Source organism: Oncorhynchus tshawytscha, linkage group LG06, assembly GCF_018296145.1.
Source record: "Oncorhynchus tshawytscha isolate Ot180627B linkage group LG06, Otsh_v2.0, whole genome shotgun sequence".
Taxonomy (NCBI): Eukaryota; Metazoa; Chordata; class Actinopteri; order Salmoniformes; family Salmonidae; genus Oncorhynchus; species Oncorhynchus tshawytscha.
Window position 1 is genome coordinate 67,925,426 of NC_056434.1, and position 14,338 is coordinate 67,939,763.

The 14,338-nt window shown below is 40.5% G+C and overlaps 1 protein-coding gene across 1 annotated transcript; it reads left to right on the forward strand.

Annotated features, from left to right (window-relative positions):
• Positions 1–4,306: 4,306 nt before the first annotated feature.
• On the forward strand, positions 4,307–14,164 carry edaradd (EDAR-associated death domain). The gene is made up of 6 exons (XM_024424725.2): positions 4,307–4,637; positions 10,424–10,482; positions 10,878–10,920; positions 11,029–11,099; positions 12,792–12,840; positions 13,059–14,164. Exons 1-6 carry the CDS (start codon positions 4,580–4,582, stop codon positions 13,445–13,447), a joined length of 669 nt encoding a protein of 222 aa, XP_024280493.1. The 5' UTR covers positions 4,307–4,579; the 3' UTR covers positions 13,448–14,164.
• The last annotated feature ends 174 nt before the right edge of the window (positions 14,165–14,338 follow it).

The window sequence follows — 14,338 nt, forward strand, 5'->3', positions numbered from 1 at the left end:
AAAATCTCAAATTTTGACTCAGTCCAAAGGACAGATTTCCCCGTCTAATGTCCATTGCTCGTGTTTCTTGGCCGAAAGAAGTTTCTTATTATTATTGATGTCCTTTAGTAGTGGTTTCTTTTCAGCAATTCGACCATGAAGGCCTGATTCTGTAGTCTCCTCTGAACAGTTGATGTTGAGATGTGTCTGTGACTTGAACTCTGAAGCATTTATTTGGGCTGCAATTTCTGAGGCTGTTAACTCTAATGAATTTATCCTCTGCAGCAGAGGTAACTCTGGGTGTTCCTTTCCTGTGGCGGTCCTCATTAGAGCCAGTTTCATTATAGCTCTTGAAGGTTTTTGCGACTGCACTTGAAGAAACGTTCAACATTTTGACAGAACTTCATATCTTAAATTAATGATGGACTGTTGTTTCTCTTTGGTTATTTGAGCTGTTCTTGCCATAATATGGAATTGGGCTTTTACCAAATAGGGCTATCTTCTGTATACCACCCCTACATGGACTCCACATGTGAATTGATTGCCCCCAATTTATCTTCAGAGTTCGTACTGTTAGGTGACCTAAACTGGGATATGCTTAACACCCCGGCCGTCCTACAATCTAAGCTAGATGCCCTAAATCTCACACAAATTATAAAGGAACCTACCAGGTACAACCCTAAATCTGTAAACACGGGCACCCTCATAGATATCATCCTGACCAACCTGCCCTCTAAATACACCTCTGCTGTCTTTAACTAGGATCACAGCGATCACTGCCTCATTGCCTGCGTCCGTAATGGGTCCACTGTCAAACGACCAGCCTTCTCTGTCAAACACTCCCTAAAACACTTCAGCGAGCAGGCCTTTCTAATCGACCTGGCCCGGGTATCCTGGTTATTCTTTAAAAGTGCTTTCCTCACCGTCTTAAATAAGCATGCCCTGTTCAAAATAAATGTAGAACTAAGATCATATATGGCCCTTGGTTCACTCCAGACTTGGCTGCCCTTGACCAGCACAAAAACATCATGTGGCGTACTGAATTAGCATCAAATAGTCCCCGCGATATGCAACTTTCAGGGAAGTTAAGAACCAATATACACAGGCAGTTAGGAAAGCAACGGCTAGCTTTTTCAAATAGTAATTTGCATCCTGTAGCACAAGTTACAAAATGTTTTGCGACACTGTAAAGTCCATGGAGAATAAGAGCACCTCCTCCCAGCTGCCCACTGCACTGAGGCTAGGAAGCACTGTCACCACCGATAAATCCACGATAATCGAGAGTTTCAATAAGCATTTTTCTAAGGCTGACCATGCTTACCACCTGGCTACCCCTACCCCAGCCACCCCCTGCATCTCCTTCACCCAAATCCAGATAGCTAATGATATAAAAGAGCTGCAATTTCTGGACCCCTACAAATCAGCTGGGCTAGACAATCTGGGCCCTCTCTTTCTAAAATTATCCACCGCAATTGTTGCAACCCCTATTACTAGCCTGTTCAACCTCTCTGCTGTATTGTCTGAGATCCCTAAAGATTGGATAGCTGCCGCGGTCATCCCCCTCTTCAAAGGGGGAGACACTCTAGACCCAAACTGTTGTAGACCTATATCCATCCTGCCCTGCCTTTCTAAAGTCTTCGAAAGCCAAGTTAAAAAAGAGATCACCAACCATTTCGAATCCCACCATACCTTCTCCGCTATATAATCTGGTTTCCGAGCTGGCCATGGGTGCACCTCAGCCACACTCAAGGTCCTAAACGATATCATAACCGCCATCGATAAGAGACAGTACTGTGCAGCCGTCTTCATCAACCCGGCCAAGGCTTTCGACTCAATTACTGCAATCTTATTGGCAAACTCAACATCCTTGGTTTCTCAAATGACTGCCTCGCCTGGTTCACCAACTACTTCTCAGAGTTCAGTGTGTCATATCGGAGAGCCTGTTGTCCGGACCTCTGGCAGTCTCTATGGGGGTGCCACAGGGTTCAATTCTCGGGCCGACTCTTTTCTCTGTATCTATCAATGACGTCGCTCTTGCTGCTGGTGATTCTCTGATCCACCTCTACGCAGACAACACCATTCTGTATACATGTGGCCCATCTTTGGGCACTGTGTTAACTAACCTCTAGATGAGCTTCAATGTCATACAACACTCCTTCCGTGGCCTCCAACTGCTCTTAAAGGCTAGTAAAACTAAATGCATGCTCTTCAACCGATCACTGCCCACACCTGCCTGCCCGACTAGCATCACTACTTTGGATGGTTCCGACTTAGAACCGTCCAGAGTTGTGATGCTAGTCGGGCAGGAGGGTGCGGGCAGCAAAGTTGAAGAGCATGCACTTAGTTTTACTTGCATTTAAAAGCAGTTGGAGGCCTCGGAAGAAGTGTTCATAAGCTTACTGATCACTGCACCTGTACACAGCCCATCTGTAAATAGCCCACCCAACTACCACATCCCCATATTGTTATTTATTTTTGCTCTTTTGCACCCCAGTATCTCTACTTGCACATTATCATCTGCACATATATATCTCCAGTGTTAACGCTAAATTGTAATTATTTTGCCACTATGGCCTATTTATTGCCTTACCTCCCTAATCTCACTACATTTGCACACACTGTATATATATTTATCTATTGTGTTATTGACTGTACATTTGTTTATCCCATGTGTAACTCTGTGTTGTTGTTTTTGTCGCACTGCTTTGCTGTATCTTGGCCAGGTCGCAGTTGTAAAGGTGAAATAAAATAAAAACATAAAAATAAATACCTTGTTACAATACAACTGATTGGCTCAAACGCATTAAGGAAAGAAATTCCACAAATTAACTTTTAACAAGGCACACTTGTTGATTGAAATGCTTTCCGGGTGACTACTTCATGAAGCTGGTAGAGCGAATGCCAAGAGTGTGTAAAGCTGTCATCAAGGCAAAGGGTGGCTACTTTGAAGAATCTCAAATATAAAATATATTTTGATTTGTTTAACACTTTTTTGGTTACTTCATGATTCCATATGTGTTATTTCATAGTTTTGATGTCATCATTATTATTCTACAATGTAGAAAATAGTCTAAATAAAGAAAAACCCAGGAATGAGTAGGTGTGTCCAAAATGTTGACTTGTACACTATACAGTCGTCACGAAAAGTTTTGAGAATGACACAAATATTAATTTTCACAAAGTCTGCTGCCTCAGTTTATATGATGGCAATTTGCAATTACTCCAGACTGTTATGAAGAGTGATCAGATTAATTTAAATTAATTGCAAAGTCCCTATTTGCCATGAAAATGAACTGAATCCCCCAAAAAACATTTCCACTGCATTTCAGCCCTGCTACAAAAGGACCAGCTGACATCATGTCAGTGATTCTTTCGTTAACAAAGGTGTGAGTGTTGACGAGGACAAGGCTGGAGATCACTCTGTCATGCTGATTGAGTTCAAATAACAGACTGGAAGCTTCAAAAGGAGAGTGGTGCTTGGAATCATTGTTCTTCCTCTGCCAACCATGGTTACCTGCAAGGAAACATGTGCAGTCATCATTGCTTTGCACACAAAGTGCTTCACAGGCAAGGATATTGCTGCCAGTAAGATTGCACCTCAATCAACCATTTATCGGATCATCAAGAACGTCAAGGAGAGCGGTTCAATTGTTGTGAAGAAGGGGGCGCCCAAGAAAGTCCAGCAAGAGCCAGGGCCATCTCCTAAAGTTGATTCAGCTGCGGGATCGGGGCACCACTAGTACAGAGCTTGCTCAGGAATGGCAGCAGGCAGGTGTGTGTGCATCTGGAAACAATAACTAAGTGGCTCTGGGAACAAAGCATCGATATTTTGGGTCCATGGCCAGGAAACTCCCCAGACCTTAATCCCATTGACAATTTGTGGTCAATGCTCAAGAGGCGGGTAGACAAACAAAACCCCACAAATTCTGACAAACTCCAAGCATTGATTATGCAAGAATGGGCTGCCATCAGTCAGGATTTGGCCCAGATGTTAATTGACAGCATGCAGGGGCGGATTGCAGAGGTCTTGAAAAAGAAGGGTCAACACTGCAAATATTGACTCTTTGCATAAACTTCATGTCATTGTCAATAAAAGCCTTTGAGACTTATGGAATGCTTGTAATTGTACTTCATTATTTCATCGTAACATCTGACAAAAATTCTAAAGACACTGAAGCAGCAAACTTTGTGAAAATGTATATTTGTGTCATTCTCGACTTTTGGCCACGACTGTATATAATTCCTTGGCTATATAGTATTCAATAGCATCGCCTCGGCTAAGGAAAGTTATTGGGTCATGTAGTAATGGCGGAACTTAAATGGTTAATCTCCAGACAGGTCTTTCGGCCTCCATGACATGTCTTCCATTGTGTACGGGAAGTTGCTCGACATGAGACACTTCTGATCAGAGAAGAGGCATATATGATTGAAGTCTGAACTTTTTCTACTATTGAGCATCATCATCATTACATCATCTTTAACCTCCCACCCCCTCAGCTCAGTCTCGGGTAGTCAGTCGCCGAAGTGGTATCGCCACTCCGCATCAATTTTGTTATCAGACGTTGTCATTTTACTATTAGGTGCAACGGACTTTTCTCTTATGTGTACGTCAATTTGTGTCAAGATGAATAGCTTGAAGGCGTTTAAGGAGCCATTCGGTAAGTCTACACTTTTATTTAAAATGTTTAAATTATATAGATATGTCGTTTATGGTCCTCTTGTATGTTATCTATAGGCTTCTTACTGGTTGTGGATGAATGTCATCCTTAACGCATGTTTGAATCTACATCTTCCCACTGGGCGAAAACTGTTTGAATCAACGTTGTGTTCACGTCATTTCAACAACAAACAATTCAACGTGGAAAACTGATTTAATTTGTATAAAGACATACACGTAGTTTTTCACCCAACACATTACTTTATTAGGCAAGTCAGTTAAGGACAAATTCATATTTACAATGACCGCCTAACGGGGAAATGTGGGTTAAAAATATACGTTGAATGACGTCTCTCCCCAGTGGGTTGTGTGCTTTTTGAACAACCTACTAATTTACAAACGGACAGTCTAACTGTAAATTTGGAATGTCCTTTTGATTTGTTTTTTAAATGTAGGCTATAAGAACTTTTTTATTAATACATATTTCCACATCTTAGTTGTAAGAATGTATTGACATAACAGAGAACTTGCATTTTATTGGTTCCATTTCAATGTTCTCTTCTCACAACTGGCATTTCCCCAAACATAAAAAAAAACCTTCCTGTATCAATGACTGTAAGGGACTTGCACCTTATTCTCAGTCAGTGGCGGTTGGTGCAGTTTAAGATGAGGGAGGATGATTTTAAAAAATTATGAGCATGGCCTTATTTCTATTACAGTATATTGGCTGGCTGTCATTCATATTCCATTCAAATCAAATCACATTTTATTTGTCACATACACGTATTTAGCAGATGTTGTTGCGGGTGTAGCAAAATGCTTGTGTTCCTAGCCCCATCAGTGCAGTAGTATCTAACAATACAAACAAATCTAAAAGTAAAATACTGGAGTTAAAAAAATATATAAATATTAGATTGAGCAATGTTGGAATGGCATTGACTAAAATATAGTAGAATAGAATACAGTATATGCATATGAGATGATTAAAGCAGTATGTAAACATTATTTAAACATTTATTAAAGTGACAAGTGTTCCATTATTAAAGTGGCCAGTGATTCCAAGTCCATGTGTAAAGGGCAGCAGCCTCTAAGGTGCACGGTTGCGTAACCGGGTGGAAGCTGGCTTGTGATGGCTATTTAACAGTCTAATGGCCTTGAGATAGAAGCTGTTTTTCAGTCTCTCGGTCCCTGCTTTGATGCACCTATACAGACCTCGCCTTCTGGATGTTAGCAGGGTTAACAGGCCTTGACTCGGGTGGTTGATTTCCTTGATGATCTTTTTGGCCTTAAGCTTTCCACCTTCTCCACTGCGGCCCTGTCGATATAGATAGGGGCATGCTCCCTCTGCTTTTTCCTAAAATCCACAATCAGCTCCTTTGTTTTGTTGACGTTGAGTGAGAGGTTATTTTCCTTACGCCACTCTCCCAGGGCCCTCATCTCCTCCCTGTTGGCTGTCTCATCGTTGTTGGTAATCTGTTGTGTTGTCTGCAAACTTGATGATTGAGTTGGAGGCGTACATGGCCATGCAGTCATAGGTGAACAAGGAGTACAGGAGGGGGCTGACCACGCACACTTGTGGGGCCCGTGTGTGGAGGGGTTGATTCCTACCTTCACCACCTGGGGGCGGCCCGTCAGGAAGTCCAGGTGCCAGTTGCACAGGGCGGGGTTCAGACCCAGGTTCCCGAGCTATCGTCACAGCATTCTTACATAGGTATTCCTCTTGTCCAGATGGGATAGGGCAGTGTGCATTGCGATGGCGATTGCATCGTCTGTGGATCTATTGGGGCGGTAAGCAAATTGAAATGGGTCTAAGGTGTCAGGTAAGGTAGAGGTGATATATATATATATATATATATCCTTAACTAGCCTCTCAAAGCACTCCATGATGACAGAAATTAGTGCTAAAGGGCAATAGTCATTTAGTTCAGTTACCTTTGCTTTCTTGGGTACAGGAACAATGGTGGACATCTTGAAGCTAATGTCCGGAAGCAAGACGTGGGTGGTTTTCCCTTTGTAGTGTGTGATTGTCTATAGACCCTGTCACCCAGCTCAATGTAAGATTGATAGGTTTAGGCTTCTACATGACACTTTACATTTCTCTGTACCCATCACAAGGTTGCTACTACATAGCCTAGGAATGAAAGTTTACAACAGAGAATTTTGAGTAATCAAGGTGACAGACAGTGACACATTCAATACTGCCTTGCACACTCTTGCCTGCAACTAGCTGATCTAGGGAGTAATCATTAGTCCAACAGTTGCAAATGTGAATTTCTATTGGACAAATTCAGGTATTTTTATCCCAGTTTCGTTCTGTTTAAGAAATATTTTTGAACAGATTCGGCGGAATGAATATGCCCCAAATAACAGTCAAACACAGTTCACTGCATTCTCTAGCTAAGTGAAAGTAAGACAAAATACAACCAAATATAACTACGTAGCTCTTTCTCTCGCTTCTCCTTAATTTTGGAAGAAATTAATTTGTTCAAAACTGTTCAACAATTGTCCTTCTCTCTCTTTGAGTCAACTACTCACCACATGTTATGCACTGCAGTGCTAGCTGTAGCTTATGCTTTCAGTACTTGATTCATTCTCTGATATTTTGATTGGGTGGACATGTCAGTTCATGTTGCAAGATCTCTGATAGGTTGGAGGACGTCCTCCGGAAGTTGTCATAATTACTGAGTAATTCTATGGAAGGGGGTGAGAACCATGAACCTCCTAGGTTTTGTATTGAAGTCAGTGTACCCAGAGGAGGACGGAAGCTATCTGCTGTTGAGGCTACTCTAGACCTTCATTGCAAAACAGTGTTTTAATCAATTATTTGGTGACATTAATATATTTAGTATAGTTTTATCTAAAAAGGCTAACTTTTTTAAATGTTTCACTATTTTAATTTTTATGAAATTCACTGAGGAAGATAGTCCTCCCCTTCCTAATCCTCCTAATCCTCCTGCTCTCAGTGGATGTATAAGGTGTGTGGGAGTTGGAAAATATAAAATTCTGTCAGTGATAAAAGTGAGTAGGGTAGGCCAAGGCTATGGCAAACTGTACTAATGTGATTAAACATAGCATTAAACTGTTATCTCAAATTTGAGACATTGGACACCCTGATGAATCAAACCTAAATGGTAAGCTATGCTACTGTGTTTTTAAATGTCAATGTTGTAAAAAATATAACCACACATTTTATGTTTGGTTTTAACTGTGAATCTATAATGATTTTAAATGGTTAATCAATAATGTTTGCAAATATAAATGGTTGTTTTGGTGTGTGAAAATGTGAGCTTACCCCTTGAGCTCATGCAAATGAATGACATTTACTCTGTGATCTGTTTGAACAGATATTTGTTGGGTCTTGAGGATGCCTTTTCACTTGAATGAGCAGAACAATAATACCCCACTGCTGCACAATGCTCTGGTTCTTTCATAAAAATGTCTGCTTTTTTAATACTGAAACGTTGTCCTCATCAGCATGTCTTGAAGAACAAGATCTCTATTATTTCTTACTATTGCGTTGTCAATTTTAGTATAGCAGCCAAGGCCTTTACAGTAGCTGAAGCCTTTACAGCAGCCGAAGGCTTTAGGTCAGCAAAGTACGCCTCATCTCACTCAACAAATCACAGAACTTATTTTTCGTGCTGAGCATGGTGGAACTTGAGTTTTCCAGCACAGACACACACACACAACCCTCAATAATCCACCGTGCATAGACGAGGCAACGAGGCATTTGTCCATCTTTGTGTTAGAGATAGAAACTGCATGGATTGAGTTAGGTATTAGCACGTCAGCACGCCATTCATCTCAAGCCATTTGTGTGCCTTTGTCACTGCCGAGCAAATGCACCGTTACACGATCTGATTAAATGTTTAAAAACTTGACTTATCTTAGCAGCAAAGGCATGGGTGGTCAAAAAGGAGAAAATCTAGGTTCATCTCTGTGGAATCATGGCCTCGAGGGATCTAACGTTATTATGATGTGGCTTATATTTCATCTCTTGAACTTTTTCCTGAGCGAGTAGGTACATGTCTCTGCATTCCCTGTGCAGCAGAAACAATACTGAGATGAGCTGGGTTTCTGCTTATAGTTGATGAGTAGGGGATGTGGGGCTGATGTGTCTCAGCATTGCATGAACTAATAAGGAGCAAGGTAGAGTGAGTATGCATTACCAAAGGATCTGTACATAACTCTGTGCAACCGCAGGCCTAGAAAGAAATAGTCTCAATGTATGCAACAGCAATTACATGGTTATTACAGTGACACTGCATAAAACATCACTAACTCTTCTGCTGTTATTGATCTTACTGAGAGCTTGGCATATGGAGAGATAACTGGCAGGTCCTCTCTTGTCTCACTGTCATCATAATCATGTAGGAAACAGTTGAGAAAATACTGCAATATGACAATATGCAGAAAATACTGCAAAATGTACTCTTTTCCCACGTCAACTCAACGTCTAGAAATTATCACAGTTTCTGGACCGTGATCTATGACTAGAATATGTGAAAATCATTTTGTTCAATCAAAACTCGTGAGGGTGTTTTAGTAGTTATTTGACATCTTGACTAAATTTCCCTTCTTGTTGGTGATATGGTCAATCAATGACAGACTGACAGGCCCCTGGTGTGAGTGACCTTACAGCTCCATTATAATAACATTTGCTGTGGTAAAATTGGATACGTTGCATCAGTTTGTGTGTATATGTTTGCTCACATCACCAATGTGAGAAAACCCTGAAAATGTTGTCTCTGGTTCGAGGAAGTGAGTCCACCCACGTGTTTTCATTTGAGATCTTTGCCTGGCACAGTTTCAACTGTGTCACTAACTTAATGTAGCTATAGGAAATGGTCTTTAGTTCACTTGAATGTGTTTACAAACCCAATGTTCCCATCTAAGCCGAAGTGAGTGTCAGCTTCATGGAATGTAACCTAAGAAAGGCCAGAAAAGTCAGAGCAGCTCTTTATTTGGAGCCCTCAGGTCTCATACAATAGCCTTACAATGATGCAGACTGATGGAAGCCTGAATGACCTTGTAGAGGTACAGGTAAGTGCCAAAATAATGTAAAGATGAGCAACTGAGGAATACAAAGTAAATTGAAAGCAGGTGCTTCCACACATGTGTTGTTCCTGAGTTAATTAAGCAATTAACATTCAATCATGCTTAGGGTTATGTATAAAAATACTGAGTAGGCCATTATTTTGGCTACCATGACTATGCCCCCATCCACAGGGCACAAGTGGTCACTGAATGGTTTAATGAGCATGAAAACAATGTAAACCATGGCCGTCTCAGTCACCAGTTCTTAACCCAATTGAACACTGATGAGAGATTCTGGAGCGGCGCCTGATACAGCGTTTTCCACCACCATCAACAAAACACCAAATAATGGAATTTCTTGTGGAAGAATGGTGTTGCATCCCTCCAATAGAGTTCCAGACACTTGTAGAATCTATGCCAAGGTGCATTGAAGCTGTTCTGGCTCATGGTGGCCCAACACCCTATTAAGACACTTTATGTTGGTGTTCCTATATTTTGTCAGTTTGTATGTTTTAAAGCCAAAATTGAGGGCTTTGTACATCTGCAACTCATCCATGTGTGTCCATGTCCACTATATCAAGACCCAGGACAATCAATAATTTCAGATTTAATGTATCCTCTTCATTCTGATATTTGCTTTGTTGAAAAACTGCATTCCATCATTTCCATCAGCCATCATTATATATAACATCTGCAATATGTTCCTTTCCATTGTTCTCTTCATGTAATATCCCTGTTTTGTCTTGACAGATAGAATAATCTCTGAACCAGTGGAGGACACAGATACTAGTAGCTTCATGGCAGAAATGGTATGGCCGTCTATCATCAGAAACAAACTAGTGTTAAGAAATGTACAATCTGAATTTAATTGAACGTTTTCTAATTTCAAAAGAATAGAACAAAATGAGTGCTAACTCTTCAGTCTGAGTAGACTGAGAAAAGCCATGTTTTCAGAAAATAGCCATGTAAAGTAATTTAACCATAGTTGAGTACATTATGCTGGGATTTCTTACGCCCAGGGACTAATATAGAAGCAAGTTGCAACAAGCCACTTTTTGCTATCCAAAACAGAGTATAATTTTTCTCCACAGTTTGTGTTTTAATTGCTATCTCTCTGTCTTCAAATATTTCTATCATTATAAAGATCAGAATCCATCAGTGTCATTTTATAGCAAAGCTGAACATGTGTGTTTGTGTCTCTTAGTCCTTGAAGTCCAACTATCCAGTCCAAGTCACAGAACCTCAAGGTAGGTGCTCTAAGCTCAGTACATCTGTTCACACAACTGATGTGCCTTTCTAGGGCCTCTGATGAGAAAGTACAATATTCATCTATACCTTCGATCTGTCCTTTCCAGATACAGTGACACTGCAGCTGAGGTCCATGCCACCTGGCTACCTTACACCTCTCTCAGACAGAATAAGACAGGTGGGTGATGGGCTCACTTACACTGAGATAGTGTAGTTTCTTTGTGTTAGTTTCATATTAATGTGAAAATGTGGTGATGAGCCTTGACAGGATGCTCCTGTAAACTGTAGATCACTAAAGATAACTCCAACCGCTAAGACAGCATCTGAAAATGTCATGACCTGGTCTGTAATGTTTGAGCCTTTGTAACTGGAACTAGTGGTTGGTGTCAAAACCACAAGACCGTTTTAATGAGTGAGAATGATCGCTTGTTTCCGTATAGGAAAAGGTTTATGAGTTGGTTTAAAAAGGTTGTGTTATTTTAATACTATCAATTAGAATACTGTAAGGCAGGTATTCCAAATAAAAATGTGATTCACATGTTTTATATATATATATATAAACATTTTTATTTATTTATTTATTCACATTTTCAAACAGTCCATGTATATTTTCCAACAATACATTTGGGTGAGGTTTTTTTCTCGCCTGAGCAGCCTCGTTTCACTGCCAAACATTTAATTAAACCATCTAGTGTTCAGCGAAATAACAACACAATGTCAAATACAGGTAGCCTAGTCAAATAATTAACATCCAATCACATTAACCGTTACTCTCTCGCGGGAATTACACTAATGGTCCGTATGTAGCCAAACGTAGCTGCTGCTCATGTTGGTATCTGTACTGATGATACAAAAGCCATGACAGGGAGACATAGTGGAGTGGTAATGCACGTGCAAGCAGTTGCTCCCGACGTGACATGGGTACACCGCAGCATCCACCGAGAGGCTCTTGCTGCCAAGGGAATGCCTGACAGCTTGAAAGGTGTTTTGGACACTACAGTGAAAATGGTTAACTTTGTTAAAGTAAGGCCCCTGAACTCTTGTGTATTTTCTGCACTATGCAATGATATGGGCAGCAACCATGTAACGCTTTTACAACATACAGAAGTGCGCAGGTTATCAAGGGGCAAAGAATTGACACATTTTTTTAAATTGAGAGACAAGCTTAAAGTTTTTTTTACTGACCATTTTCTCACACGACTGGCCTATCTGGGTGATGTTTTTTCTCGCCTGTGATCTGAATCTAGGATTATAGGGACTCTCCGCAACTATTCAATGTGCGGGACAAAATTGTTGCTATGATTAAGAAGTTGGAACTCTTCTCTGTCTGCATTAACAAGGACAACACAGGTCTTTCCATCATTGTATAATTTTTTGTGTGCAAATGATCTCAAGCTTACGGACAATGTCAAATGTGACATAGCGAAGCCCCTGAGTGAGCTATGTGAGAGTGAATTCTCGGCCCTCACTAGCATGTGTGTGTGGAAAATGATTTAAGACTGAGACTCTCTCCAATACAACCCAACATTGCAGAGTTATGTGTATCCTTTCATGCACACCCTTCTCATTAACCTGTGGTGAGTTATTCACAATTGTTGATGAACAAATAAGGTTTCATATGTAAGATCGTTAAATAAAGAGCTAAAATATTGATTATTATTAGTTGTATGATGGCAAAAAAAAAAATTTGAGAGTGCGCAGACTCTGGTGCTAGAGGGGGTATGCAGCTGGAGGTTGAATGTTTGAAGGGGTACAGGACTATAAAATGCTTGGGAACCACTGCTGTAAGATATTCTCAATCATATCGTAGTTAATTCCTCTCTATAATTAGAACTGAATGTAATGTTTTGTTTTATCCAACCTCGTACAGCCAGTGGAAGATGGTGTAGAGTGCATCTGCACAGGCTCCATCTCACCAGGTAATTTTCATTTTATCATGATATATACTATACCCCTGAACAACGTTTCCAAGCACATGTTGTAGATAGATTATAGCAACACATCTTTCAAGACAGATGCATTACATTTGCATACAGTACATGTACCAAAATAGTAGACTAATCATTTTCATGTGGACTGTATATTTCCAAGGCTGTTGGTAATTCCATTCTCCTTTGCCCCAATCCCTACCCCTTAGACTTCCCCAAGGAGCTGCAGTTCTTGAACAACCAATGTGAGAAGTGCTGCTGCTCAGCTCCACCTCCAAAGATCAGTGACCTAATGGATGACAACGACTTGCTTGACTTACTGCGTCTTAAACTGGATCCAAATCATTGCACTGTCAAGAACTGGAAGAACTTTGCGAGCCGTTGGGGTATGAGCTATGATGAGCTGACTCTGCTGGAGCACCGGACCCAGGGCTCTATGTGCCACAGCCCCACACAAGAGTTCCTGCTGCGCAACAACCACAAGACCGTCACTGAGCTCACCGAACTTTGCCGGGTCTACCAGCGCATTGACGTGCTGCGGCTTCTGCAACGCTGGATGGAGAACGACTGGCCCTCACGCTGGCAAAATGCTCATTAATCACATATGCCCTCATTAATCGCTATCCACTTTATTGAATTAGCAATGACAACAGGGACTTGGACCATTTGTTATCAGAAGCCTATTTATTTATCAACCAGTGGTTCCCGGATTTTAGATGATTTGGTGTGCAAAAGACAACTGGATCACATGTTATGACTCCTGTGGAGTTGAGGACTTAATGGGACTGATTGTCGTTTTGTACTTGTTACCAATACTGTAGTTCTGATTATCTCAACCGGCACATTCTTTTCTTTTTCAAAAGGTTCCTCATTCTCTGAATTGTTGTGTGTTCAAGTGTTGGTGCTAGAGCATAAAAAGTAGAGCTGTGTTAACCAACATAGCACGTAAAGAAGGTGAGGTGAGAAAAATAACGAGATTAAAAGGGTGAATTGTTCCTCAATTGTATTTTTTTTAGAACAGTGACCATGATAAGAATCAATGTAGTATATATCATATGGCAAAGATGACAGTGTTGCGTTTTGGTCATTATAGTCTCATAAAAATAGGAATAATCTCCAAATAATGTATTGTTCGTATTCATAGTTATTGAGTCTTGATTATTTTGGGATAGTTTGATGAAGCTGAGATTGTGTTTTTCAATTTCACTACAGTTTGAATTCTAATTAGGAATTTGCCCTTATGCTTTATATTGAATGTGGTTCCAATTCCTCTCCCCAACCCCACTTGAAGCAAATAAAAGCTAGATGTTTTGCATATTCTTGCTAATCTTATTAACTTTCCCTCAATAACACGTTTTTAAAAAATAATCATATCATCATTTACTTTAATCATGTCAATTAAAATACTATTTAAGGGATACTGTGAGATTCTTGCATCAGTTGAACTCTAGGATACCATTTGTATGTCTCTGCGTGCAGTATGAAGGAC